Source organism: Thalia democratica, chromosome 2, assembly GCF_965202585.1.
Source record: "Thalia democratica chromosome 2, ktThaDemo2.hap1.1, whole genome shotgun sequence".
Taxonomy (NCBI): domain Eukaryota; kingdom Metazoa; phylum Chordata; class Thaliacea; order Salpida; family Salpidae; genus Thalia; species Thalia democratica.
This window is the reverse complement of record NC_139166.1, coordinates 43,647,139-43,673,124: the sequence shown is the minus strand read 5'-3', so window position 1 is coordinate 43,673,124 and position 25,986 is coordinate 43,647,139. Positions and strand designations below refer to the sequence as shown.

The following is a 25,986-nucleotide window of genomic DNA, read 5'->3' as shown; positions in this document are numbered from 1 at the left end:
CCCATTTTTTTAAATTTATTAATTAGTTTTATACAATTTTGAATTTTTTTTATTTATTTTTCACTATCTATGTTACCCCTAACCCTTACCCTCGATTGGTAAGCGGTTCTTGAATTTGACTGGGTTGATTTTGATCGCAAGTGGATTTTGAATGTGTCCCATATTTTTAGGTTATAAAAGTAGAGTTTGAAACTAAAATAGATTCAAGGGGGTATTACATAATATTTTACTTTATGTTAATAAAATTTATCATCTAAAACAGGGGTTGGCAGGTCAAAAAAGGAACGTTTTTTATGTATTTTAAAAAACATATTTAAAGATAATTTATTTGAATGAAAACAATTAGGCGATAGATTATTCTTTAAAGATAGCACTAAAACTTTGTTTTTGAGAATATTAATATATCAAACTAGTTGAAAACAAAAAAAATTAATGCAGCCCGCGGGGCCAGTTTGCCGGCCCCTGATCTAAAATAAAGGAGGTCAAAAAATAATTGAGAAATTTAATAAAATTAAACCATAGTAGGTTTTTTTTAAAGCTTGTTTGTTAAAAATAGTTTTTAAGTAACAACTAACTTAATAAGTGTAACTCAGCTACTGATGTTAACTTTTTACAACATACTGCCTTTAAATTACGCCAATAAAATACAAATTTTATTCTTATATAAGTTTCTATTATTTGTATAACTTTTTTTAGTTAATTAGTTTTTTTATTGTTATAAATTCAAGAAATTGCACTAAACAGTTGAAAAGGGTTAAAAAAATTTAAATTAAATTACAAATTATTTCATTACCATTTATTTGCTAAACATTTTTAGTGGTTTAGACATTTTTTGTTTACTTTTAGTATTTGGTTACTAATTTATAGTCTGTAACTCAGCTTCTAACTTCATGTTTTTATAAGCACTGTTAATCTGATAAATTGTGATTTAAGTCCTTCTGTTATAAATTCCATATTTTAAGATATTTAACATTTTGTAACAGTAATAATTTCCAGTTTTATTGTTTTATATAATTTGAATGTTACTTATACAAAGTTTTTAACAAATTTTAAAAAGAATATCAAGAAAAAATAATTATAATAAATTCAAATAAAAAAACATGTACTACAAAACCTGCCTTCTGCTGATAAAGTTTATTAAAAAATTATATTGAACTTTTGTTTTCAAATCTTTTTTTCATGTTTAAGTGGGAACTCTGTCTAGGGAGTCCAAACATTTATTTCACAAAATTTAACATAGATGTTATGTTGGACATAGAGTATGCTTTCGGTTGTAAGTGTAGGGATTAGATTTTTCAACTTGGGTTCAAAGAGATAAATCAAATTTTTCATTTTAATAAATTTTGTTATAAAACAATGTGTCACACTTAAAGTTTTTCAGTTGATTGAAAATTCTTTAAATAGTAACAAACAAATAACAAAAACTAGACAACAAGACTAAACTTAAATTTACGAACTGTATTTTAGACTACTAAAAACTTAAAATTACTAGGAAAAAAAAAACTATAAAAAGGAACATTATTTAGTATTTATCAATATTCATTTGCAATTTTCCACAACTTAGTAAACCTTTTTGAATTTTTTTTTCCTAGTTTTCAAACCTTGATGTAATTTTTAGCAAAATTCTTCAATTGATTTTTTTCTTTGCGAAATTTTCAATTAGTTTTTTCTACTTAATTTAAGTTTTTTGTTATTTTTGAATTGTTAGTAAATTAAAGTTAAACCTTGATGTCTACATGTATTTTTGTTTTAATTTTCAGAATTTATTTATAACTGAAAATCTGTAGTAGAGTATATATTGATGTATAGCAGATTTTTTAATAAAATATTTTTAAGTAAAGCATCAAATATGTAAAAAGCATGAAATATAAATTTATCATTTTATAAATAGTTAATCAAAAGTATTCTTACTTTCCTATGTTTAAATAGGCTGTCAAAATAAGTTGGACATTTTTAAAATTTAATATTTAGTTAATATCATCTATTAACTGTTAAATTTTTATACAATGGTAGAAAGTGGAACTAAAATTTAATGATTTAGTCTAGATTATTTTAGTAAACTTGAGAAAAAATATTATCCTAGACTTACTAGCAATAAATATTAATAAACTGTATATGAAAATCAAGAATATTAATCCCTAACAGAAAATCAAAACAAATTTTAATATTTAAAAAAAGTATAACTTAAGGCCTAAAGGGTTTATTTTGTCAACTAAAAGTGAACAGTTCTACAGTTTCTTTAAAGTATATAGATAGTATTTATTTAAGCTATCTTCAGCAAAGCTGAGATTTATTTATTTAATCTTTGAATAAGCACCTAAGTCAGAATTATTAAAGTCTGGATAGTTTTTATTTGAATATTACCAGCACACCTTTGTATCAGTAAAGTTGAACGTTGTTGTATACATTTGCACATCTTTCATTGTGGGTACAGACAAGTAGTTGAAAGTAAATCATTCTCAACTTAAGGTCCAAGATGTGTCAGTTTTAATGTGCAATTGTAGTTACCCTTTTTAATCAGTTAATTTCTAGTAATTTTTTCTACCCACAAACGAACACTTCAATGCGAGAATATTAAAATGCTTGGTTTTGACACAATAATGGAATGCCTTATTGTCTTACTACTAAGTCCATAGTAAGGACAAAATCAGGTTGCAGATTGTCACATTGACTGTTGTTGATGGTCGAGTGGTGCAGTATAGTGCTTGTTTAAAGTAGTAGTAATATGACATAAAATATAATGTTAGTTAAACTTAAACTTTTAGTTTTATACAATCATTTAGTTTACCTATATGTTTTTAGTTGCGAGATAGATAATAAAAAATGTGTCTGAAGCTGTACGCTTAAGTTATAAAAACTAGTTTAGCTCAGAGAGAAATTTTGAAAGAAATTCATTTATAAGTGAACAAAATATTTAAATACATTTAGTTCAATAAATATGGAATTTTATAATGCTCTCTATACTAAGCAGTCAAACTAGGCCTGTGACCTACTTATTAGTTTTAAAACAAATTGTAAAACAACTTGTTTTTGTTATACGAATTAAATTTAAAAAATGCAGCTGTTTCATTATACTTAATCAGTTGTGCTATTTAAATGTTGTTTTTATTTTAAAAGCTTTCTTTTATCTCAGTATAAATTTACAGAAGCCTTCAACTATTAAATTCTAGCTTTTGATTACAACAGGATATCTTAAACCTTAATTTTCAATTTTTATTTTTGTTATCTATAAAACTTTTAGTCAACTCTCTTGTTAGATTTGAATGTCAATAAAAGTATTTCTATTTGAAAACTTATAATTAATCAGAAAATAGTTGATTTTAAAAAATACTGTATGTTCATTATGCTAATATACTTTTTATTTTAAAAAAATTGTTTTAATAGATAATGGATATTTATTTGAAGTTGTTTAAATTGTAACTTGTTTTAGATTTTTAGTTTTTGCTCTAGGATGAGCGGAAGAAATGTCGTTTGACCCAAATAATATTAGTGGTCTTCAGGAAGATTTAATGGAAAACAATCTTTTTGGAAATAGTAATTCTTTATTAGACAACGAGGACTCCATTGACATTTCTGGTCTCATTTCAGAACCTGAATTTGGTCAGGAAAGTAGCTTTCTTGACCTTAATAACATAGAATCTGAATTTAAAGAAGACCCAGATTTAAACAGTCTATTTGGTGAAACTTTTAAACAAGAGTCAGAGTATACCAGCTACTTACCAACACACATTAAGACTGAGCCTTACTTCAATCCTCAAGTGCAAAACGATTTTGTGACTTCTTCTGTTTGTGCATCAGCGTGTTCTTCTGCAGCACCCTCACCAGTTCCGTTTCATCACTACCAAACTTTTCATTCTCCAAATTCAGTTGTGTCTCAATCGTCTGAGAGAAGTCTTTTACGCAAGCATCTGCAGTTTAATGTCCGAGCTCCAGCAAACCCAATAATGTCAAACAATCAATTTAATTCCCACCCAGATGCTATAGAATTGAATGGTTCAAATTTTGATGACCACTCAGTTGGTTTAAACTTGGTGACTGGCAAAAGAACCGTTAAGACTGAGCCACATGTAAATGGAAACTTTGAGCCAATTAAGCAGGAAAATGGCTATGAAGGACCATTGTCACTAGTTCGTCAAAAGCGTCAACAGCAAAACCACCTTGATAACGATGATACTGTTGCTAAAAAGTCCAAGATAGCAATTAAAGGATCGGATGAATATAAGCAGAAACGTGAAAGAAACAACGTTGCTGTGCGCAGAAGTCGTGATAAGGCAAAGAAAAAGGCTCAAGAAACACAGAACAAAGTTCAGTGTTTGACTGAAGAAAACCAGCATTTGAAGGATAAGGTGAACAAATTACAGCTTGAAATTGAAACACTCAGAGGCCTACTCAGCTCAGTCACTCAACAGCACCACATTCTAAAAAAGTAAAATTGACAATCGCTCTAGCTGCTGAAGACAACAGCAAAGAATGGAAAAGGTGTACGACACTGCATTCTATGTTTATTGATGATTTTGTGCTTTTACAACCATTTTTATCATTACTCAAAGTGTAAGTTGTTATTGATTAATTAAACTTGATGCTTTTCAATGTTATAGGAATAGAGGTGTTATTTAAATCCTACAATGTACTGGAGATTATGTTTAAAAACATTTCTTGTTTGAACAGATAAAATATCAAATTTATATCAACCACTTAAATCAACCATTTTGTTCTACAATTGTATAATAGAATCACAGCTTTTATTAGGTGTAGCAATCTATAATTAAGTTTTTTAAAACTGTATTACCAATACAAGTTATCGATTAATAATAATACTACTGAAATTTTTTTTATCAAGAAACTTTTGCTGTTATGGGAGTTTTATGTAGCTAATTTAGTACTTATGTACTTTAGTATATATACAATAATTTTTAGTATCATTACTATTGTAATACAAATAATGATGTTTGTTATATTTTACAAGCTTTAATTAGTGTCTCACTAAAATCCAATTATGTTTGTGGTTATGTACTGTAGCTCCTTTGATCGTTAAAATACTTTCCAATAAAACATTTGAATAAGTGTCCAGTCTTTAGTATATTTATATTATTTGTTTACTTTGAATAACAAATAAAATGTTTTTTCATTTATTTAAAAACAAAAAAAACTATATTGTTAAGTAACATTATAGTTAAATAAACTTTTTAATTACCTATATTCGTTATTTATAAGCTTAGATAGTGTTAGCTCAGTTACTTCATTTAATTCTTTGAGGGTATATTAAGTTTTTAAACCTACTAAAATGCCAAATAAAAAAATATAAATAACAAAAATATCGGTTAATTAAAATTTTTAATTATATAACTTAAAGCTTTGTAAATTACAGGGAGGTAATTTGTAGGAGCAGAAATTTTATTGTTTGTATAAATTGATAGTTATGTAAACACAAAGCTAAACATGCATACATAACTAATCTGCAGTTTGACATTAGTCAGGTGTTTTTGTAAAAAATTATATAAGGACAAATTAATTATATTTTATTAAATTGATATTATCACTAAAATGTAATATGACAAAAATTTGAAATTTGTATCATTATAACTATTTCAAAATTTAACTTATTTAATTTAGTATCATTTATAGATGTTAAAATTTCATAAAATTATGTTGCATATTAAAAAATCTAATGATAACAAAAATATCTATAAAACTTATTAAAAAAAAATTACTTTAAAAATAAATTACACTAATTGAGACACAAAAATACATACTTAAAAAAACTTAGATAATTACTAATATTACTCCCACAATTTAGAACCATCCTCAGTCGTTTTATTTTCATGAACTAAGGAATACTCATTAAATTCTTCCACAAATTCTTTAAAGACAAGCGTTTATGTTTGTAGTTCTAAAATTTAATTTATAATAATTTTTATGTTCTAATGAGAAGTGTAGAATATTAAACAATAAAAAAATTATATCATAAGAATTATATTGTCGACTTGTGTTTAAACAATAAAGTTTCTATAAATTGTGTTGAACTTATGTGTAATAGCTAAGATAAAATAGATTATAAGTAAATCTGTAAATTCAAATGCTTACTAGAAAAATATTTTTCTAATGTTTACGTCAAGGGTCATAAAATTATCTGTATCATTAAGTTAATATAATAAAATAATTTAATTTCTTTAAAACAAAAGGTAATAATATATATATTTCAAAACTGGTATAATTTATTTTAGGAATAAGCAGAATAAATATTTCTAATAAACTGCTGTACAAGAGTGTTACATAAAACATTAATGTTTAATAAATGTGGTTACAGAAAGATAAATATTTATGCGTGAACAGTGCATGGCTTATTTACGCCTAAATCGTAAATAACTTTTATCATTATCAGGTATTTATTTAACTTATTATTAACAAACCTAGTAAGCATTAACAAACTTATGTCAAATTCACCTACGAAGTATTTGTTAATATTTTACTCATATTACGTAGTTTAGGGAAGTTGCTCTATACAAGCAAAACGGATTAGAATTAAGAAAAGATTTCATCATTTTAAGGAAACTAAGTGTTGAAAGCAAAAACAAAACGTGATTAAAAAGTAAAATAAATACTCTAGTTCCTTTTAAGTATAAAAGTTTAAAAAACAAGAAGTCTTAATTTAATTTTTGATCAATAAATTAAAACTTTAGTAAAACATATAGAACATATTTTATACATGCTTGAGTTATTAGAATAAAATAACCTAATAAATTAATTGTAAAATTATGTCATACAATGTAAAATAACTTTTGTAAACAAATGGAAAAGTAAATTTTATAATGAAAATTAGCTGGCACGATAATATTGGAGCTTTTAAACGAGTTGTTATGTAACTAAAGTATTGCATTTTTTGTCGAAACAGTCTAAAGAAACTAAATTTTAATGCATAAGCATAAGAGAAAATATAAATTTAGCATACAAACTTTATTATTCTACTGCAAGTAAAAATTTTTTATTCAAAAACAATTTTTTTAAAATTATATTAGTGGAACTAAAACTATCAAAATAAAAAAAAGAGATTAAGTTATTAACTTACTTTTTTATGCGAATAAATGTAATTTTAAAATTTCATATAAAAATTATGCTTAAATGATAAAAGTTAAATGTGTTGTTACTCGAAAGTTTGTACGAAGTTATACCTAAACTTAAATTTGTTGATACATCCTACATATCTTTGGGAAATAAACTTCACAACAAGCTTGTTTCAAACAATAGTCACATGTTTGTCTTGTGACGTCACATTTAACTATCAACGAAAAGCTGTATTATGAACAATATTTAATTTTTAAATACTCTTTATCGCCACTAGTGTTGTTTCGGGTATAAAATGTGGTCAAGTTCATCCTAAAAGCTAATTTACTTCAAATATTTGTAGCTCACGTGCGATGTTCACTATACATAAAAATATTGTTTTAAAATTTTATGTTAGATTTCCATACGGTACAACTTAACTATATAAAGTTTAAACAAGAGATTGCTTGTTTTTAATTTTTATACCTTAAGACTTACTTATATTTTATAACTTTACCTTGATTCTTAATTCTTTTAACTCTATGTATTAAAAAAAAGTTTTCATATAAAACTGTATAAGAATTTAAAAATTTTTGTAGACTTATGGTTATTAACAACAAGGGGAAAATTTTAATATTATATAATTATTAGGAGAAAAAACATATAGATAAATAAAACTTACTTTTTATATTTAATAAATTACTAATTTTGGGAATATTGTGAAGAAATTGCAAATGTTGAGAGTTTAAGAAAAGCTTTTCAGATTCACATAAGTCAACTTTTTCTATCATTCTTTTATAGACAAAACTTAGCTTTGAAATTTTGTTTCTCCTTCTCAACAAAATAAATTGTGTGTAAAAGTCACATGATACATAATCTAAAAAAAAAATTGTGTATAAAGTTCTGATTAGTTGTTATTTTTTAAAACTTAACTATGATTTGAAGTTAAATAAAATAAGATGTATAAACATAAAATTAGACAAGTAGTTCAAAAGCTTTAAAAAAGCTGTTCTCGTTTTTTATTGATTAAGAACTAACAACCGTACATTTCACAAAGAATAATTACTATTGTATGCCCTTAATTATTTGGATAGGAAAAGTTTGGCCTGTAGGCCATACCGGCTAACCAAGAAAAAGTTACAGGCCCATGACGTGGTTTTTACTAAATTGCAACCACTGTAAAATAAGCAACAATATTATTGGTTATTGAACGATTAAAAAAGCGCTCAAAAAGTTTGGTCTAAAGACCTGGTGTACAAGGGAACCTTGCGGTTATCGACTCGTACACATGCTTATAAAATTTTTTACGAGCTATTACGCATAATTTTTTTATCATCTAAATATTTAAATGTTTAGTAATAGAAAAAGTCAAATAAACGAAATAAAAAAAAAACACAAATTAAGATCATTATAATAACATTTTTTTAAACATTCTAATGCCCGCGCAAAACATTTTAAAACAAATCTGACAGTTTCTTATAAAAGACTGCCCTAGCCACCCCTAGTTTATTTTGTTACTACTTATCAAAACTAAAAAAATATTTATATTTATTAACCAAAAGAAAATAATACCTGTTTTTTTAATGACTTGTTCTTAACTTATAGTGAACAACAAACTTTTTCAAGTACATTAGTGTGCACATTTACCTAAGCTTAGAATACATTTACTAAAATATATTGTAGCTTGAAATTTTTTAGTTAAAAATAACTTTAAAACGTAGAGTAACAAATATGCATAAACCTTAAACAAGGGAAATTTGTAATAAAACATAGGCTTTTTATTTTCGGAAAGAGCAAGTTAAGATTAAAGTATAACCAAATAAATTTTTCAATTAAAAAGTTGTTTCTGTGTTTTCACACGTCATTAACTACATTCCATTAAATAATACTAGCAGTTAGCATACTCTGGCTTGCGATTTACTTTTCAACTAATTATGTAATAATAAAAAAACTAAAAAGTGGTAAAACCTTAGTTTTTGTTGCTGAAAATTAAACTTAGAGCAACGTTTTTAGTCGGCGGGCCAGGTGTTAAAATTAGTCCTTTGTGGGCTGGAAAATTTCGTTTAATTTACATAAATTACTAAACTATCAATTCCTTTCGACAAAATACTAATTTTATGTGACTTTTTTTGTTACTATATCTAGTGTAAGTTTTAAAGCTCCCATAGATTATTCTTAAGACTTCTATTTTGCTTTTCATTTCAAATTACAGAACATCAAGCAAATAAAAAAATATTATACCTAGTGTAAGTTTTAAATCTCCTGTAAATTGTACCTAAAACTTTTTTTTGCACTTCATTTAAAATTCAAAAGTATCTGTTTTAAGTAAAAAAATTTGCTTTGGCGGGCCAGACTTACATGCTCGCAGGCCGCAGTTGTACCGTGTGTTAGCCGGATTCGACTTAAATTTTTTAAACACTAGTGGGCCGGTCATTTTAACTTTCCGGGCCGTACGTTGCTCATTCCTAATTTAATTAGTAATTAATTTTGCTTTATTATTGTTTACTACAGTACAATTTATAAAAATACTATTTTAAAATAACTTCGGCTTGCAGAAAAGTTTTTTCTATACAGTACGACCAATAAGAAACGTTTTCAAGAAAATTTGGCTTGCGATTTACAAACGGCTACCGACCCCTCAATCAATAGACCATATATAAAAATAAATAAGTGCAGAATATCATAAAATAAGTTTAATTTATTATGTAACAGCATAACTTTTTATTTTCAGAAACATTCATATAGTTCAAACAAACACCTTAAACAGTTTTTTTACATTATTGTAAATATCTCTTTAGTTTGTGTTTTTAGTTTAAGTATATTAACTTTTGTACTAGTTTATTTTCACTATGCTTACATTACAACTTTTTCAAAACTATATATAAGTATACAAATTTCAGTCCGTGTCTCCTTATAATTATTCTGTAAAGATGGAACTCGAGAAACAGTGTTTTACTTTTTAACAAGCTCTTAAAAGTTCTGCGAAAGTGGTACAATTTCTCAATTTAACTGAATAGAAACAATTTAATTGATCTATAAATTACCTATAGTCTATTTTGCAGGAAAAACTTGCTTAACTTGAGTTTCAGTTTAAAAGGTCCATCAACAAACTAGTAAACATTAAAACAAAAGCAATATATATATAAATGGTCGATTATAACATACCATTATAAAAACAGTTCACTTTATAATAGTAAAGAACTTAACCCTAGTTTTAAAAAATAACGTCATTCAAATTCAAAGTATTACTAATACGCTAAAATAACTAGTTTTGATCACCTGCAACATTTCTTGCATCTTTAACTAGCACAATATCATCAACTTGTAAGTTACTATCATGACCATTGCAAACAACAATCGCTTCATTTGAAATGTTAATGAACAAATATACTTTATTTTCTCTATTTTCAAAATTTATTTTACTAGCTTTAAGGCTGATATGCACAAGCTTTCCAATGAAACTAACCCTAAAAGCCGATAATTTAAAAACATAGAGATTATAAAAACTAGATAGTAATAAACAAAACAAAATTAAATTATTAAAGCATGACAAACTATTTTTAATAATATTACCGCTATATTCTTACGGTTTATAGTTAACAACATTAACATACTTTTAAAGTACTAAAAATGATATAAAACCTTTTTTGCACTTATTAACTTAAGTATAAAAAACTAAGCTAAATTTATTAATGTGACAATTAACAACAAGTAAAACATATCTACAAGTGAAATGAATGAAAGTTAGCTCAGAATTAATTAATAACTAAGAAGCTTTCGTACAAAATTCCATAATATTAATGACAAAATAAACTACTTTTTCTTTAAATTGTTAAAGTTATTCTATTTTATAATTCTAATAATTTGAAAAAATATAGATATGTGACATGTAAGCTGCCGTTGAAAATGTTTAAGATGAATAGTAATTTTATACACTTTTGTACACATCAAAGTATTTATAACTTAGAAATATGCGAACCTTTTATAACTCGTACCACAAAAAATACTTGAAGCTGAATAATGTTTTGATACAAGGTTAGGAAACTTGTACAAAACATCTACATCAGTGTTCTGTTCCAAGTTTGAGCCGGTCAAAAGCGGCCTGTTTAGCGGACTAATGACGTGATCAGTCATAGAATGCCAACTTGCACAGCGATTAACCGAAAGTTTGTACGCAAATGAGGGAACGGGAAGCAATAACGAGGATTCTTGCGATTCAGAGTCTTGCTGTGAGCAAAGTTAATTAAAAGTAAGAAAGTATAGTCTTAACAAAATGTTTTGTACAATACCGCTAATTATTTGATATTATAAAAACTTATATGTGTATAAATTCAAAATATTTAAACAAAACCAAAATAAAAACTCTAAAAAAGCTAAAAGTTTTATGATTACAAAATTACCATTAGTATTGAAATGTAAATAAGTAATAGTAAAAAACCTTTTGTACAAAAAGTAAATCATAAAAAAGTATCTTTAACAGCTTTAAGCAAATAAGATCGTACCCTTTAATCATAATAAATTGTTTGTTTATTTTAGTTATTTATACGTACTGTCGATTGGCTGTTTCTAACTTGATGCAATCCAAAACCTTCAACATTCCAAACTGAAGCAATTAGTTCAAAAAGTCTTGCGTTTCTGAAGATATATAAGCTTTCATTTAAAACTTTTATTAAGTGTAGTACTTAAAAACTTAAATGAAGAAACTTTTAATAATAATAAACGAAATTTTTGTATAGTTTTATAGTGATTTTTTTTATAACTAAATTGTTAAGTTATTTAAATTTAAAAAAACCTTTTATAATATAATTTATTTTAACTGGTAACTGTTAAATCAACTCTCAATAAAAAAACTGTTTAACTTAAGTGCTTTACCGAACTTTTAGAAAAGTTCAACACGAACTTATTCTTTGTTGTTCTTCCACTGACACGAATTCTTTCAAAATGAACTCTTTGTCCTTCTCCATGTTGCAACAAATGTTTCCACGAAGTTTCTTCTTCATCTATTTCTACTGACAGCTCGAAAAATATTCCAAATGCATCTTCACACAACAATAACCATCGCCTAAAAGTTTCAGGTGTAAGTATACAATATGTTTGCAGTACTTAGAATGTTATTTATAATATTTTGGTAGAGAGTTATACTAGTTTTACTGCTCGTCTAAGCTTAAAACTTTGCAGTTCAACTTAAATTAGTTTCGTAAAAATTTCACGACTGGTCAAAATAAACTGATTAGACAGAGAGAAGTAACCAACAAATTTGTTTATTGTTTTAATTTTTCTATTAGATTTAAAGACATTAATAATCAAAAATAAAAATTTAATTCTAAATACTACGTAAAAACATTTGAAGAATACTGAAAAAATTAAAAAAATTAACAAAAAAATTATTTGAAAATATAACTGTTTTATAAAATATGTTTATCTGTGCAAATTAAACACCTAGCTTAATAACAAAAATCACTTAAACTTTGAAAGCTGTAGGTTTTAAATTTGGAAAATAAACTAGCAATCAATGTTTTAATTACAACGTAGATTTAAGATTACATTTAATTTCAAACTAGGTACATAACTTAAGGTTTGAATTTTTAATAGGTTTTAAATATTTATAGTATGACAAATTAAAACTCTTTCTTGCCATTGACACAACTATTTTGCTATTTTAACTAGCGATTATTTGAGTTTTCAAAGTAGATAACAGAGTTAAACTTTAAGTGGAAGAAGTATCGTATAAACAACAATAGCTATTTTATAAACATTTAGTTTAGTTTGTGTTCATTTAAAAAAGTTAATAAACCTGAAATGAGTTTACGTAAAATAATCAATTTGATAAAATGTATGAGTTGATTATTTACTTAGTATAGAGTGAACAAAACATTTACACACAAAGTTATCTTAACTTTTTTTTTTCATTTTCATTAATATGAGCTATTTTTGGCAAATGAATCAAAAACATTACACTAGATCTGGAGTCTGTGATAAAGAGAAAATAAAAAAGTTCGAGGCATTTTCAACTTACACTATATATTTCGGCAAAATTAAAAGTAATTGATTTTGATTTTAAAATGAAATCAGGATCCGAATCCGGCCGGATCTTAACTTTAAAAATAGATCTGAATTCCGCTAAATCCAAGTTACAAAAACAGATCCGGAACAGGCCGTAAAAACCCGGTAGATCACTAGCTTAAAATTAAAACCAAATTTTATAAAGTTGTAGCATGACATATAATTTACATCTATTAGTAACTTCATGTTTTGATTGTATGAAAATCTACTTTAAAACTAATAACCATTATTGATAAAAAAAAATTTCTTATAAATAATTACAAAAGAACTTAGTATTTCAAAATTCTTATACTATTGAAATAGAATGTTAGCACTTATTTAAAATGAAAATTATACAAACATGCTCACAACGTTCTTTTAAAGGTGTCTTTAAATTGTATTATGAAGTAAAAAAAAGTAAGGTGTATTCAATTGAATAAAAAAAAGTGAATCTGTTAAGGAGACTAAAAAATGACAATTTTTATTCAAAAGAGTTTTGATATTTGAATTACAATACTTTGATAAACTTTAACTTTATGTAAGATTAAATAGCACTTACAACAGAAACTAAACGTTTAAAAATATATACTGTATTGAAATTTTACAAAAAGATATTAAGTAGGTAGATTTGGTATCTAAAAACAGCTCTAAAATATATATTATATTTACACTTAACAAAAATAATTACTTAAAAAATGAGCATAATAAGTTTTTAAAATTCTTAACATCATACTAGTCAATTAATATTAAACCTTATAATTATCTTAAAACTTTCAAACTAGTATAAAATTTAAATATTTGTAATGTTTTAAAAAGTATAACCATTTTTTATGACATCTCTATTAAGTTTAGTTATGTTACTTGATTTATCTGATTAGTTTATGAATGTTGGAAAATTTTATGCTGTATTTATAACTAATATAATGTGTAGCAAAAAACTATCAACTTTTTATCATTGTTCGGTTCTTTGTAAATTCTTTGAACTGTGGCTGCAATATTAACGCCATGTTTTGTTACATCACAGTTTTCTAAAGCTTCTAAGAGACTCTCACAATGTGTGACTTTATTTGTAACAGTTTCACTAACTATTTCGCCAGCCAATAAATTATTCTGTTCAAAAAAGCCTTGCTTTTTATTTATTTTAATAAAAAACCAGTAAAATAATTACCTTTTTTAGAGTGCTTTCATTCATTTTAGTATCATTTGTAATATTGCTCACACAAAGTAAAAGCGGGAACTCATGGTCTTTTAAAATCATTGTTTTCCTGTAAAAATTAAAAACTATTCGTACTGAGAACACAGTAATCATCCAAAAAACTCCCCCGAACTGTGTTATTAATTTAAGACAAAGAAAAGTCCTTAGTTAAAATAAATTTAGCACCCTTAAAAACTGTTATTATCATACTACAAAGAGTTTTTTTCATACGTATCTGTTATGAAAATCATCATTATAATTACTAATTTTTAATATCTATACACACATATAGCTTTTTTTATAGTTCTTACCAAGGTGGGTATAGAGTAAACACAGTTGAAAGCTGAAGTTTATGCTCGACTACTACATTATGCTGCAACAACAAAGTTACAAAATTATTGTGGTCTAAACCTCTTACACGATCTCCTTTTTTAATTATCTGTTTTTTTATTATAAAATTAGTTAGCAAAAAACAAATTGTATTCCTAATAATATTAGAAATGTATTGTATGTAAATAATAATATTGAAAAAAATCAGTAAACTAGACACATTTGAAACAAATTAATGGAAAGCAAATAAGAATTCGAATGTATAAATAAACTATCTTCGTAAAAGTAATTTCTTTAGAATTGTATTTTAAAACTACTGTATTAGTCACAATGAAAATAATAAACCATAACACAAACCTTGCATTCAGTAACAAGTAAGTTACCTTCTCTATGAATTGATAAAATAAGCATTTGAAGCTGTTTGCCTAATAAAAAAAAAGTTTAAAATAATAATTGTCTAAAAATTGATTTAAAGCTAACAAAGAAGTATTATAATAATAATATTCAATTATCTAAAACTTGTCAACTATTTTATATGAAATCAACAACATACTTTTTAAATTTTTGAAAAATTAGTAATTATTTTTACAAGTAATACCATATACTAACCCTGCTTTTGATGGTCCTGAAGCTTATTTATATTGTGACGAAATAGTACACAGTCAGATTTTTCTTGTCTGATTAAATCCTGAAGACGGCATGCGAAACCTCCCCTAGAAATAAATGTTTAAATCATACATAAATAACTTCTATAATTAAAGTATAAAATTGCTTTAAGGGTTTCTCAAAGTAGGTTAAGTGGCCCCCTTGGGGGCCATAAGCAGCAAAGGGACCACAGGTCATAAGTTGAAACCTACACTAGATATAATAGAGTTATAGTAAAGTCAAAAATGAAGAGCAAAAAACAAAAAAAGGTTTAATTGATATTCAAAGGTAGTTTTGAGACTCATACTAGATATTTTTGAAAAATTTCAGGAAATTCAAGGAGCCATAAGCTGTAAAAGGGGCAGCTACAAGGCCATAATTTGAAACTTACACTAGAAATTCTGGATTTGATGATAAACAGCAAAAAAAGGTCTTAGGCGTTTCCAATGGTATGTTTTTAGAAATCTTGTCGGAGGGGGCCATAGCTATTTTAATTTCTGTAAAGGGAGCGTTTTGAAAGAAAGTTTGGAAACCCTGCTTTAGATTATACTTTTTTAATTAATTCTAACTATTAGTGATATTCATAAGTGATATTATGCTTCAAAATATTGAAACAAGTTATATACAAAAAATTAAATAGACAGACTTGAAGTTTGTTTAAATTAGTTTTAATCACACTAACAATAAAAAACAACGAAATTATTATTATTAACTTAAAACAGCTTAGCGAAAAAGTAGGTATAAATATAAGAAATCGGTCTTTCTATAAACTAATCTTTAGTTATATAAATAAGTATTTAAGTTGAGACAATTTAATTAACAAGCTAAAGCGTTTATAAATGTATAAGTATATTTGGTAGCAAACTTTTCGTTTGACGTCATTTTTAACTATATGGTTTAAAAGTAGATTGATAATAGATTATAAAATAAATATTGAAGATCATTTAAACATTTTTTAGGTAAAAAGAAAACAAAAAATTTAAGTATCAAAACAGCAATAACTTTATAAAATTTTAAGTTAGTGTTGAGAAAAAAATCAAAGTTTACTTGTTACGTTACTAAACTAAATTAATAAAATAATTCTCATTTAAAAAAATCGAATTGAAATTGATGAAGCTAAATTCATCAAAAATAAATTTAAGCAAATTTAACTACTTAACTAAAGTATTGTTTATATGTACGAAACATAAAGGTATAAACAAACTTTTTAAATTTGTTTTTCTTCGTTGAGTCAGGAATGTTGTTAATTACAGACTCGGCAGACACATTTTTGTGGTTGTGAAATTTTGTTTCTTCACTATCAAACTTATCAACTAAATTTTCTATCCACAAAGAGGCGCTGGTTACAGGTTTTGAACTGTTTTCATTGTTGTTATCATCAGAGCCGCTGGTCCAATCTTCGTCAACTTTTGAGAGCAAAATTTCTTCGTCTTTATATTCCTACTTTATTTATTTGGTTTAAACGTATAAATATTGTAAGTTCGCTTTGATATACAGTTAGAAATATATATTACTGAAACGAACATAAACGAATATTGATAGTGTAACTAATTGACTTCATTGGCATCAAAAAAAAAGTATAAACGAATCATTACACTACAACATAAACATTTAATAAAACTTTTAAATTCTAAATTACAGTACAAATAAAAGAATAAATTAAAAAATAAAGTAGGTAGACTAACTTTTATTATTTTTAAAAGAAACAACTAACAGAACTAATTTCTGATTATCACATTTAAAACAAATATATGTTTTTACAAATAAAAATAGTTTAACAAAACAAACCTGTTTAATGTGTTAAATTACAAAACTATAACTTTGCTAAGATACAAAAGAATAGGTACATAAGTTTTAATTATATAATATCTTGACTTTTTTTGAGAAAAAACTATAAAAAATCTTTATTTTGTCTTAAAATGATTAACAAATTCCACAAAAATTATAGAAAGTTATAGCATTAGTCAAAGTTCTTTAGAAAACTATTTAAACTGTTTAGATTTTATAATGATAGAAGATACAAAAAACTGAATTAAAAAAACTAAAGAACAACACAAAGTAATAGCAACTCATAGATAAAATCTTCAAGATTTTCTGGTACCTCAACTAAACGAGCCAAATGATCATTGAAAATATTTAATACTTAAAAACTAATAACAACTCATTTTTTTAAAGGATTTAAAAAACATACGTGTAAACTATTTAAACATTTTTTTAAAGGTAGCTTGAAACAAGTTAGCCTAAATATTTGATAACTTAAAAAAAAAACTTTTTTTTTTAATTTCATTCACCGTTTTCTTTACAGACTGCAATTCTAGCAATGTTAAGATAAACACTACTGACAGTTTAAACTAATTTAAAAGGGAACGGGTCAGAATTGCACGGTTTACCTTTAGCAAAGAGCGTCACTTTATCACGAAATGACACTATTGCACGGCGTCATTTTGCATGATTTTTTTCATGCTTGTATAACATTTGTACTACTATGTTCAAAAATATAAAAAAAATACTATGCAAGATGTTAAATTAAAAACTAACAAACTTTTAATTTGTTACAAGTTTAAGCTTTAACTTAAACTTCTTGTTTAAATTTTACTACTTTTGGTTTTAAAACAACCTTGAACTTTAGACTAATAAGGTAAGAGTAAAATAATAAACTCATTATTTTTTTTTACTATAAAAGTTTAACGAAGATATTGTAATATTTTAACTTATAGTTTTGTAACATAAAACTACTTTTATTAACCTAGCAAAATATACAAGTTATATTTTTCTAATAAATTTGTATAACCTTATATTTATTTAAATACTAAAACTTCAAGCGTAAATTAAAAAAAAATTGGAAAAATATATATTAATAATAATTGACATACAATTTACATTTGTTTTTTTAAAGCTCTGATAACTTGATAGACTATTAAAAATATTAATTTATTTTTAAAACATATTTAGCTTAAAATTAAACTTATTATATAGACCACTAATTTTTAGATACACACTTCTGATGGATGACTCCGCAATTTAAGACTGTGCTTAAAGTATGTACAAAGCGAGAAACATTATTGTATTGAAATTATGTTAAAATTGTAATTTTTTATTATACTCAGGTATATAAAGGGTTGTACCTTTTATATTTATTAGTACTTTGTAAAGTTTAGAAAACAGAAAAACTATTTTTCAACTATAAATATAAGCTTTTTAATAGTAAGATTCTTGATAAACTAATACTAAAAAGGGTTAACTCAAATATATAAAAATTTAAATTTTTTTGATAATCATGTAAAGCTGCTAATAAGTTATAAAAACAAAAGAATATATTTTAGTCTAAAACGTTTTGTTTACATACAGGATATAAATCATTTATTTTACATGTTACATCTAACCATTATATCTGAAGTTTTTTCAAACTCATTTCTATCACATTTCATCATGAAAGAGGTCTGAAACTGAAAATTACTAAAGTTTCCAACAGGTCTTGCATTTTTTTCAACTAAGTCTTTGCCTTTAAAAAGTTTAATCTATAATTCTTACATATAACTTCAAAAAATTAAGTCAAAGTTTAAATAATAGAACTGCTATAAGTTATAGTTATATACAGAATTGTAAAAATAATATAGTATGTATAAAGTTGGATTAAATTAGTTACGAACAACATTTAGTGTCTAGTGGAAAAAATTATCTAAAATAAAAAACATCAAAATAAATACCGGCTAAAACTGATAAAACGAGCGTAGAGAGTAAAATCTCACATTAAGCTGACAATGTCTTAGACGTTTGGCTATAAACAATTTGCCTGCGTCAATTTTTCGGACTTTACCCACAAACGGTCGCTTCAATTCAGTGCAGTTGCACTTAAGCCCGCTTGATTAAAACCACGAGAGCGGTTTCTCGCAATTAAGCCTGCCTGATGAGTCCTAAAAAGGACGTAACCGGTTATAGGTTGTTTCGGATGCTGTTGTTGTTTGTCGTGCGGTGAAGTTCATTTGTTTATTATTTACTAAAATAAAAAAAATATCATACAAAAAATATGACATGAATAATAAATGAAATGTTAACAGATAATCTTTCATAACTAAATATAAATTGAAATTTGTTAGAGTTTTTTTTTACTGAAATATTTTAAAAATTATAAAGTAAAAAATAGAATAAGTTTTGCCTGGAAACTTTAATCAATTTTTGTATTAGAAAAATTTATCTTATAACTTGAATCTTAGGGAACGTTAATTAGATTTACTAAAGCAGTTTTACGAAAAAAAATTTTTGTATTGTACTGAGTTCAGTTTTAAACCAATATTCCTCAACTTCATTTAAAAATTAACGAAATAAGATGAGAATTAATATAAGGTAAAAAAAACGTATAAAACTTGATGTGAAACCATACATCTTTTTGAAAGTTTAATAGATTTGGTTAAAAATTTACAAAATAATCAAAAACTTGGGAAATAATTTAGTTATTAACCTTTATTTTAAACTCAATACGCACTATACTACACCAAAGGACTTTCAAAATTAATCCTTGCATTATTATGTACCTGGTTTCGTTTTCATTAGGCAGACATAGTCATGATGAACTGCTGTTTAAGTCTAACCAAGCAGCTGATGGCAAAAAAATCTCAGCTTTGCTGAAGATAGTCAAAACATTGCTATTAGTTACAGGGTTGCCACTTGGTTTAAAAAAATTTTTCCAGGTTTTTAAAAGTACACATTTTTTGGTCTATTTTTGGTTTAACGTTAAGTCTAAGGTAAGAAACTGTGTTATATAGTATAAAAACATTGAAAAGATAATATAAAGCTACTTTATGTATGTTTTTTAATAAAAATTTTTTTAATGATGACAAATTTTTTATGTGTATGATAGATTTTTTGAGTCAAATCGAAATTTTACTACTGAACATCTGAAAATTGTTGAAATTCAAGATTTTTCTAGGTTTTTTTGTTCAAAATTCCAGGTGTTTCCAGGTTTTTTTCAAAATTTCTTAAATTCCAGGTTTTTCCAGGTTATTTTTGCCTAAATTGTCGAATTCCAGGTTTTTGAAGGTTTTTCCAGGTTTCAAGGTAAAGTGGCAACCCTGTAGTTATTCAACCAAACGTAACCTATCAACTATAAGTTCACTTAACTGACAATTTTTTAGACCAGCGTTTTCAAAATGGGCAATATCCTCCCTTTTTTGACGATTTTAGTAAACTGAAAAGAATAAAATAGTAAAGGGGCAATAACTTACTTAAACTAGATGCTTTGGGGTTTGTAATGATAAGTGAAAAAAAAATTTAAGCATAACTAACAGGATATATAAAACTTATACTAGAATTTCGGGGTTTGTAATTAAGAGTAAAAAAAAGGTCTGAGGGATAATTTACAGAAAATTTGAAACTTACACTATATTATATTTAAACTTTACGTCAGGGGTATGTAACTAACAGTAAAAAATGGGGCGATACAAACTTTTGGCGGTGATTACTAGTGAAACAGCAAAAACTAACTTTATTTTTCTTGGATTCGTAATGAAGAGATAGTTCTTTATTTTTCTAGAAAAGGGGGAAATATGAAAATTAGTTTTGGAAACCCTGTCTTAGAGGTTGAGTTGGGAGCAATTTAGGTGTTTCATTTTTTTTAATTCATCTAAAAGTGCATGCTGTAATACTAATGACTTAACCCTGCTTGGTTGGACTTAACGACAGTACATTGTGACTAAGTCTGCCTGATGATGAGGACAATATCAGGTTGCAGAATGTCTCAAGGGTTGTTGTTGGTGGTTGTAAGGTGTAGTCTATTTCTTATTGTTAATAGCAGAAACATCTCAGATTTGCTGAAAATAGCAGTTATATCCACTATATGCTAAATTTACATATATAATAAAACAGTTTAAACTAAATCTATCTAAAAAAACTAGTGAATTTAAAAGCAGAGTTATTTCTAACTTTTTCCAAAGTTGAGCTTCTTAGGTATAAATTTTTGTTTGAACCTTTTCGGTGAATTATGTTTCTTTCTTGGTAAGTTATGCCAGTCCTCTTCATCACCTTTAAACAATTAATTTAGTATATCATAAATATACAACAATATTAACTTTTAAATAAAGTTATTTGTTTTTAAACAAATGTTAGTTTTACTGTTAATCCAAGTACGTGAAACTATAAAAGTGTTTGAAAAAATATGAGTGTCAATGAAATAATTATTAAAAAAAAACTGATTATATACATTTGATTGCTATTAAAAATACTGAAAAATTTAATGATCATATCAAAAAAAATCTGAATGATTTTAAAAAAAGATTTAGTTAGAAATTCACAATTAAAAAAAGTCTTATTCTAATTCTATAGTATTTTATTTCTAATATATATTTTAAACTATTTCTTGATTTAGTAAAACTTCCTTTACTTTATCAAATTGCATTTTATTTTTGAAACAAAGTGATAGCTCTAGTTTCATCTTATGCACTTCAAGTAGTAAATTTGAAAACTAATGATTTAAATTTCGTAAGTCATTGAAAATTATAAAAACAATCATAGTATGAGTCAGGGGTGACATGTGCACCAAATAAAAGTATCAGGTATAATTTAAAACTAATTCAAATAAATTCATTTTAAAATTTTGAATTTGAATTCCAAGTATGTTGTAAATCAAAACTAAATAAAAGCTTAAAACTTTATAGTCAAAAATTAAGAATGATGTTTGTAAGGTATATTGGAGATAAATAGGACAAAGGGTGTTGAAGAGTATATTGTGATCTGTAAGCAAATGCTTAATGTTATTGCAGTAAATCATCTATTTTAATTGAGACATAATAGTTACTTACCATAAACTAAAACAAGTGAAGATTAAATGAAATGAACACTACATGAAACAAAAGCAAGACTAAAACTAGAAATGATAACAAAACAACTAAATACAAATGGCCGGTAAGAAAACTAACAAGAATAACTGTTTCTAACAACTATTATATATTTACAATATCAGAAAACTAAAACCGTTCATTTAAAAAAATTTAAACTATTGATTTTAAGTAAAAAACATACAACTGATCACAACTGCTCTGCGAAATTTAAACTAAAACACTGTTATATACACATTTCAAAGAATGTTAACTTACTATATTAAAACGTTTCGCTTATTAGTAGAACTATTTTTTTGAAAAAAATTCAAAGTGTTGTTTATTTTATCAACTATTTTAAATTAAATAACATACTTAAAACTACTTTACACTCTTTTAAAACTATAGCATTGAGTATGCAATCTCGGCACATATTGAAAACCTAAATTATAAATGAATCAAAAATCAAAACGTTGCCCTGGTAAGAATTATTAAAATCTGATTGATAAGCCTTAATCTTACTAGTTATCTTAACCTAAATTTCACTATGTATTTTTCTAAGGAAGGCCTGGTGCATAAAGCATCAAGTCCGAAATACATTAAAAGTATTGTCTGTTTTATACAAGGTATGTAAAATTTTAGATAGGAGTTTATAAAAACATTCAATATAACACAAATATTATAAAGCTTACAAAAAATAACTAAAAAACAAACTTGAAATATCTAAAATTTCAACTGGTTGATTTAAAGTCATACTTGTGTCTGTTTCTTCATTGTCACTAGAGCTCCAGCTTATATCAGCATCATCACAAAATACTTTATTAATACTTTCATTTTTCTGATACTTCAACCCTAAAAAAGTTAAGGGGTACTAAGTAAACTACGTATGCTTGAAGTTTTTGAAAAGTTAATGTTTACTGCATAAAATTTACAACTCAAAAACCCAAAATATTTTTTTGTATACCAGGTCATTAGACCAAACTTTTTGAGCGCTTTTTTTATCGGTTAATAAACAACATATAATTATACAATAAAAACAATTTAATCTTTTACTTCTTTAATATCCTTTGAGTTATAAACTAACAATATTTTACATATGTGTTTCCTGTTATCATATATGTTACGATTATTATTTAAAAGACAGTGGAAATTTGGAAAGTTCCTAGGTTAATTTGAGGGATATTTTACTAAAAGACATGTTTAAAGAACAAATATTTTACAATATGGCTAGTCTTGTTATATGTTTTAGAAACATACTGATAGTAAGTTTATATCTAAGAATAGCTCTTAATGATCATTTTTACTATGTTTTAATGAGATATATCCAGTCTCAATTGTAGTACTCAGTATTAAGTTTTTATTAAATATTTAGACTAAAAGTATAAATTTTATTTGATAAACAGTTTTTTTTTTGTAAGTAAATTCATTATACTTTCAAAATAACCAATGATTAAAGATAAAGTTGATAGTAAACTAGTTAATCTTTATATTTGTATAAAAAAAGTTAATATAATGTAGAGTTATGTAGCTCATTGTGTTGTATTTAAGTCTTATTACTTTAACAGACTGTTCACTGTTTATAAACAACTTGAACAAACTAAATGAAAGGATATTCTTTAAATAGAAAACAGTTTAAGTGTATTTATTGTTTTTCTTTTTCATAGTTAATCTTGTTACTGATGAATTTGTAGGTTTAGATATATAATTACAGGGTAGGTCCTAAAAATTCACAAATGGTCATTTTTGTATGTAGTTACTTTTGCAAGAAAACTCTTTTGCACACGTTGAACCTTATTATTCTAACTTTTTTTTTGTTTTTTACTATCACTGTTACCCCTAAACCTTAGGTAATTTTTTATTTAATTATTTTCTATATATATTTTTTTACTCTCGTGCAAAAGTGACCCCATGCGTAAGAGTCATCCTCAGTGCAAAAGTGTCTTCGAGCATATTTTATCTGTCTCCATATTTACAGTTGTAAAATTTTGAGTGCTCAAAATAGGTAAAAAGACTTTTTATTTTTCTAGAAGCACATAGATTTTATTTTTACAATATGATCTGTTTTTCTATAACTAATAAGAAGTGAGTATGAATGAGTTTATAATGTTAACCTTTTTTTTACCATTTATGTAATACTTACTATGTATGACTATTATTCTTGACTAAAGTTTATAAAAGTATATACATTATTTTTTAAGTAAACGTTTTTTTTTCTTTTTTTTTCTAAAACCTTAAGGTTCACAGGTTAAAAATATGGTTTTTTATATAGCTCAAAATACTTTTTCTTAAATGCTGTGTAGCTTGATGAATAAAAGACCTTTCTATATGCAAGCCCTTTGACCATATCTTTAAGCGTCAACTTCTTTTTTTATGTTTGAAAAAATATTTAGATATAAAACTTTTAATATTACATACTACACTAAATTTATGCAACCAAGCATTAACTAAGTTAAAAAAAAGTCATTTTTAAGAAATACAATTTGCTTTCATTATTATTAATAGATTGTACAAGAAAAATTTTATGGTGTTTCACTTTCTTAAAGATAAATTTTATATTAAATGATATAAAAAATGATTTGAAAAGCGGAGTTATGTAAAGCAGACATTGACTTTTTTAGTAACTAGTAAATTAAAACAATTTTTATACATACATAATTGGATAGAACTTAACTTCTTGTTTTAATTTTTTTTCTGCTTCAAGAAGATCAGAAACTATGTAAGAAATTTTGCTACTTATCTAATCAAAACTTATTCAAAATTCATCATTTACTTGTCAAAAAAAAATTATCAAAAATCATCTATTTTTACCTGATCCATTTATTTATAACTAACTTTTTTTTAATATTTTTTTTAATATGGTATAGCATTTATTGGAAAACTTAATAAGTTGTTTAAAAATTATCTTTTTTAGTTATTCTATCAAAAAAACTCATACAGGCTAAAAACATTGCTTCCAAAAAAAAAAGTTTTATATAAAAAAACAGAGTTTTCTTTAAATTTAACCTTTTTATTGTATACGCTCTAGTCTGGGAAAAAATCTTATCAGGTTTCCTTATGATACTTTGATCCATATGACCCTTAATGTACCCTTAAACTATCCTTAAGACACCAATAATTTTCAAACAAAACAATAAACAAATTCAAAAAAAAGTAATCAAAAATTTTTTAAGTTTTCAAGCATTTTATCTATTTTATCAGAATTAAGTAAATTATACAAGTATTTTAGTATTTAAAATATGTGAAATTTTTATGTTAAATTTTTAGTAAAAAGTTTAAACTTAGTGTTGTAATATTAACTAGTATTTTATTTTAAATTACAATTTAAAAAAACTTTCAAAAATAAATTCTAATTTAATTAATTATTATTGTAATTAACACATTTAACAAAATATGTTTTATATGAGTCTTTTTTTTACAAAGAATGTAATAAACTTGTGAAGAAGTACAAATCAACTTATTTTGAATTTGAATGTACTAAAATTTTCAAATGTAGAAAATTTATTTTATTTTTATTTATCAACTTTTGTTAAACAGTTAAATTTTGTTTAAATATTTTCGTAATTAAAATAAGTTTAGATAAATAAAATAACAGAAGTTAACCCAAGGTTTAAGTTGTTTTGTAAAATAAAAAACATAAATCTTAATACACCTTAAATTTATATTATCAAAATGTAACTAAAAGTAACAAACGTTTATTTTTTGAAGCAGAAAGACTTTTCAAATTATCAGACTTTTTCATTGAATTTTTTACATAAGAAAATATAGCAGCTTTTTTCTTCTCATTCTTTATAAAACTTTCTTCGGTCACCTTAGCTATTTTTTTAGAAGTATAAAAGTGAAACTTTTCAGAAATCTTTTTACCAGACATAGATTATTTGTTTCACTATCTGTATTTTATTCACTGCATGTAGACTGATTAAATTT

The 25,986-nt window shown here is 25.2% G+C and overlaps 2 protein-coding genes across 2 annotated transcripts; one reads left to right on the top strand and one right to left on the bottom strand.

Moving 5' to 3' along the window:
- The first annotated feature begins 3,396 nt into the window (after positions 1-3,396).
- LOC145849747 (uncharacterized) lies at positions 3,397-5,066 on the top strand. The gene has a single exon (XM_082954791.1). It carries the CDS (start codon positions 3,465-3,467, stop codon positions 4,428-4,430), a length of 966 nt encoding a protein of 321 aa, XP_082810917.1. The 5' UTR covers positions 3,397-3,464; the 3' UTR covers positions 4,431-5,066.
- Positions 5,067-5,634: 568 nt separating this feature from the next.
- LOC145849746 (uncharacterized) lies at positions 5,635-25,933 on the bottom strand. The gene is made up of 16 exons (XM_082954790.1): positions 25,753-25,933; positions 22,777-22,914; positions 21,173-21,271; positions 18,637-18,755; positions 16,458-16,693; positions 15,218-15,321; positions 14,966-15,033; positions 14,590-14,717; positions 14,252-14,348; positions 14,030-14,193; positions 11,942-12,103; positions 11,592-11,676; positions 11,021-11,268; positions 10,321-10,508; positions 7,724-7,918; positions 5,635-5,890 (listed from the first exon to the last, which is right to left on the bottom strand). Exons 1-16 carry the CDS (start codon positions 25,928-25,930, stop codon positions 5,877-5,879), a joined length of 2,223 nt encoding a protein of 740 aa, XP_082810916.1. The 5' UTR covers positions 25,931-25,933; the 3' UTR covers positions 5,635-5,876.
- Positions 25,934-25,986: the final 53 nt, after the last annotated feature.